The sequence below is a fragment of the Phalaenopsis equestris genome, unplaced genomic scaffold (genome assembly GCF_001263595.1).
Source record: "Phalaenopsis equestris unplaced genomic scaffold, ASM126359v1 Scaffold000690, whole genome shotgun sequence".
Classification (NCBI taxonomy): domain Eukaryota; kingdom Viridiplantae; phylum Streptophyta; class Magnoliopsida; order Asparagales; family Orchidaceae; genus Phalaenopsis; species Phalaenopsis equestris.
Window position 1 is genome coordinate 340,242 of NW_018165130.1, and position 4,277 is coordinate 344,518.

At 32.0% G+C, this 4,277-nt stretch overlaps 1 protein-coding gene across 2 annotated transcripts in view; it reads right to left on the bottom strand.

Annotated features, from left to right (window-relative positions):
* Window positions 1–4,277, bottom strand: part of LOC110030260 (UDP-N-acetylglucosamine--dolichyl-phosphate N-acetylglucosaminephosphotransferase-like) — a 34,305-nt gene that overhangs the window by 547 nt on the left and 29,481 nt on the right. For both annotated transcript variants that reach the window (XM_020732887.1, XM_020732886.1), the window contains exons 8-10: window positions 1,232–1,292; window positions 1,002–1,042; window positions 800–920 (exon numbers count right to left, since the gene is read on the bottom strand). In XM_020732887.1, the coding sequence (XP_020588546.1) occupies window positions 800–920; window positions 1,002–1,042; window positions 1,232–1,292 (223 nt within the window). The remainder of the gene's footprint in view (window positions 1–799; window positions 921–1,001; window positions 1,043–1,231; window positions 1,293–4,277) is intronic.

Below are 4,277 nucleotides of genomic sequence, written 5' to 3' on the forward strand. Positions count from 1 at the left end.
AAAGTAAGGCACCTGCGAGTCTCCTCACATGGGATCTAGGAAGTTGCCATATTTAAAACATGCAACTTCGAACATAGTTTTTGGGGCATTTACATACATAACAGCTAATTCTCAACACCTAAACTTTAATTTTTACATTTATAAAACCCAAATCCTTCTTGTCACGTCAAAAATATCACTTTTCTAAATTTTAAAATAGTGAAATAAACCTTTTCATGCATATGTAAGGTGGCATATATGAAGTATTGGTGGTACATATGTAAATACATATGAATTGAGTGGTATGCAAGTAAATCTTCCATAGTTTTTTCATCCTTGTACTTATTCTGCAGAAGAAGAGTGGCAAAGGGCCAAAGAGAAAAAAAATTAAAGAAAAGGCATGATTATTAATTATTTATTTATTGGTCATTTAAATGCATACCCCAAAACTCATATGCATTTACATATCTAAAGCTTAAACTTTCATATTTGCATACATAACACTCAAATCTTTAATATCAAATAAAAAAAATACCATTATTATTAACTTTCTAAAAGTGAAATACACATTTCATGGATGGATAGGTTTATGAGATCAAAGTGTTATAAATGTAAATATCAAACTTTAGGTGTTAAATAAGTAAATATATAGATTTGTGGTATGTATGTAAATTTCCCTTTATTTTCTATTTTTTATTTCCTAGAGCAACTATGACAAAGTCATTTCTTATCAACAGGAAGCACTCTCAAGCCCAGAAAGCACGACTGACTACAAATATTTACATAACCAGTGTACAGGATTTATATGAAGTGGGATTACCTGGAAAATTAGAAGCCTGATGCACAGTGATTTTTCTGAGCATTTTCCAAATAATCTGAGGAATAGGTTAACAAGTGTCCCATCATTAGTTCCAGTAAGCAGTCCAGTTTTAGGATCGAATCTGCAGAAAATGAGAGTTCAGAAAAGGCAATAGTAGATTAATTAATTGCTAAAGCTCGCAGAAGAGGTTTTCATGAGATACCTTGGAAGGCGATGCCTCGGACAGGGAATAATCTTAAAGAGCTGTGAAGCAAAAAAGAATAATAAGTTGAGATTTAATGTGAATGTATGGAAACGATGATAATATGACACTAAATAGGACGCAAGGGAGAAAAAGGATTCATGTAGCCGACCCCACGTAATGGGATTAAGGCTTTGTTGTTGTTGTTGTATTGAAACGAAACTGAAGTGGTTATTTGGGATAATCAATACCTGAGGGCATGAGTACAGAAAATTCAGAACTTGAGGCAAGAAGAAGAGTAGTAGTGTCTCGCTGTTAGAGCAAAAAGGAATAGTTATTTTGAAGTAATCAAATAAACAACCGCATTCAAATAATTAGATGCAATCCCATGCTTTGGAAAACAATTGCAAAACATGCGAGGTTCTAATAATTCATAAGGAGTCCACGCTCAATATCTTCTTGATAGTACAATTTTAATCTCGTTGCCTAGTTGCTTGCATGCTTTTGCAAGCATATTCAAAGGTGAACTTTATATTTGGAATCAAATCCATAAGATTAAGCACAATTTTTGTAATAATAATAACAATTATTATTATTATTATTATTATTATTATTATTATTATTATTATTATTATTATTATTATTAACTCTATAAATTAATACAAATGCATAGAATTCATTATAAACTATTGATTTGCCCATATTGTAATTTTATTCTAAAAATTAAATCTTCGATCACCATAAGTAATGAAGATATGGAGGCCAACTAGCCATTTTTATGAAGTTCGGTGTTATGTAATGGGGAAAAAAAGTTGACAAACCCTAATCATTTTTATATAGTATATAGATTTACTATGACCTTTAGCCGGACAAAAGACGCTATTTTGTTGTATGATTTCCCTTTCATTTAGCACCATATAGCAACCTACAAAGCACTTTTTTTCCTTTTTTTGGTTTATAGCAGCAAAAGCACATTTTGTGCTCGAAGACAATATTTTTTTTCTTCATCAGGCCTTTGCCAAATAAGTTAAATATGTTTGATCTTCATGCGTTGAATCTTTCAAGAAACTGATCTCTTTTGTTATTTTCCCCTTAAAAAATTAGTAATAACTAATAGTGACAAAAAACTAGAAATAGCATCAGTAATTTTACAAATGCTGCATGTATGCATAGTTATATAATCAATTGATGTTCCTACAGAGGCATTTCACAAAATTAGGGATATCTCTAGCTAGAAAACACAACTTTTTGAATACTCACAAAATGCCACCTCAATTATTACAATATCTTACACCCACTTTATCCAGTAGGGTATAAGAGAGCATAACTGGCATTCCATCTGGCCATCCCAAGAGAACATGGAAAATCAACATTTACCTTATGGATCAGATAACCTTAATGCTCCTGAACAAACTACTACACTAACCTTTCTTCTGATGTAATAGCACTCCCCCATAATATGCTCACTTTTTCTTGGAGTTAACCATGATGTGTAGTTGGATTATAGCCTTCTTGGAGTAACATAATTTAAATTTGAACATTTTTCTTTAGCTGATTATGTTTACATTTAAAATTTGTTTTTGTCCTTGTAAATCCTATTTCTATAAATAAGAATCCATGATGTAGTTGGATTATTAATTAATGATTGAATGAATTGTAAACTATTTGTTATAAAATTCAATGCTCTATAGATTTAAGTTGTGCATGTGAATCGCTCCGTGTTTGCGGAGCTATTTTTCTTCCCACACTACATCAATTCCAGTATCATAGCCTTCTACATGTTAATTAATAATGACGAAAAGATATCTTTAAAAAAATGAAATTAGACGAAGAATCAATAGGTTAGAGGCTAAAATGTCCAAACCAATAATGAAAAATTTGTTTCCACAAATAAATGCTAATGAGACACCTACTAGTAAATTTGTTTTGCAAGAACATTTTCTACCTGATACTAGATTAATTCAAGTTCTTAGTAAATTATTTGAGAATTTAAGTCATCCTACATAGCCCACCTATCCTGAAGGGGCCAAGAGACCTATCCTTAATTATCAATAAGGTACCCAAAACAATATTCCTAATCAAAACGTCCTCAAGAAGCGCAATACCTATCTAGGATAGACACACTTGGAGCACCTACAGCCGGCCAAGGTCATCCCACTGATGATCTTCAAGATTTTAGACCAAACGATTATGGTGAATACTCCTATATTCAAGGGACTCCAAGACCATGATGTTTAAGAAGATTAGGGATCCAAGATCAACAACTTAAGATTCTATCCCAAATGGTTATGGTGAATGCTCCTATATTGACCCTGATGTTTAAAAAGATTAAGGATCAAAGAGGGACAACTTAGCGCAAAATGAGTTCAATAAAATTTGCCTAATTTTTTCAAAATGATATAGTAAAAATTACATAAATAATACTAAAAGAACATTTGTGAATGCAAAGCATGATTCTCTTACTCAAAAAAAAAAAAAAATTAACATGACTTGTCAAGAAGTTCATAAACAAAAGAAATAAACCAAGCAAACTATGATATAAATGAAAAGTATGATATAAATGAGTAATAATTGACTTAATAATTGTAATTACATGGAATAAAGATCTCTTGAGAGTTTTAAATTGAACACTCAAATGCTTCAAATTTGTTGCCTATGTACTAGAGAGAGAATTAAACTAAATTTACTTAAAAATTATATAATTTATACTGATATTATGGGCTAATAACCCTTATTATATTGCCAATATTAGCGATATATACATCATGATGCCCAAGAGTAATAGGCACTCAATCATACTCAACAACATAGGTGAAAATTACTTGAAAAGACCGTCAGGAGGGTTCAACTCTGGAAAGGCATCTCTTGCATGTTGAACCCCACTGTGTCGGGTAACCACTCAGGAGATGCATCTTCTTCTTCTCGAAAAGGAACTGAATCCCGCTATAGAATGTTCATTCCCACAAAAATCCTGAGGTGATCTCCAACATTGCAGTTCATCCAACATGTTTGATCCTCTGTCAGGGGTACATTGTTGAACCAATTTTAATATCCAAATGACTCTTTATCTTCCAGAAATAACTCAAAATCTTCTCATTTTTTACAAGTTGTACCTCCCTCAATAGAGGCAACTCAGGAGATAGGCTATATGTCTGAAAATTTTGAAATCTTCTTATCTGAAATGTTATGTGTCTAGTATCATCTCTTCGAATCCATGGCCCTTTAGGATATCCAATGTCGATCCTACTTATGCTCCTTCGAATACAACAACAACAACAACAACAACAACAACAACAA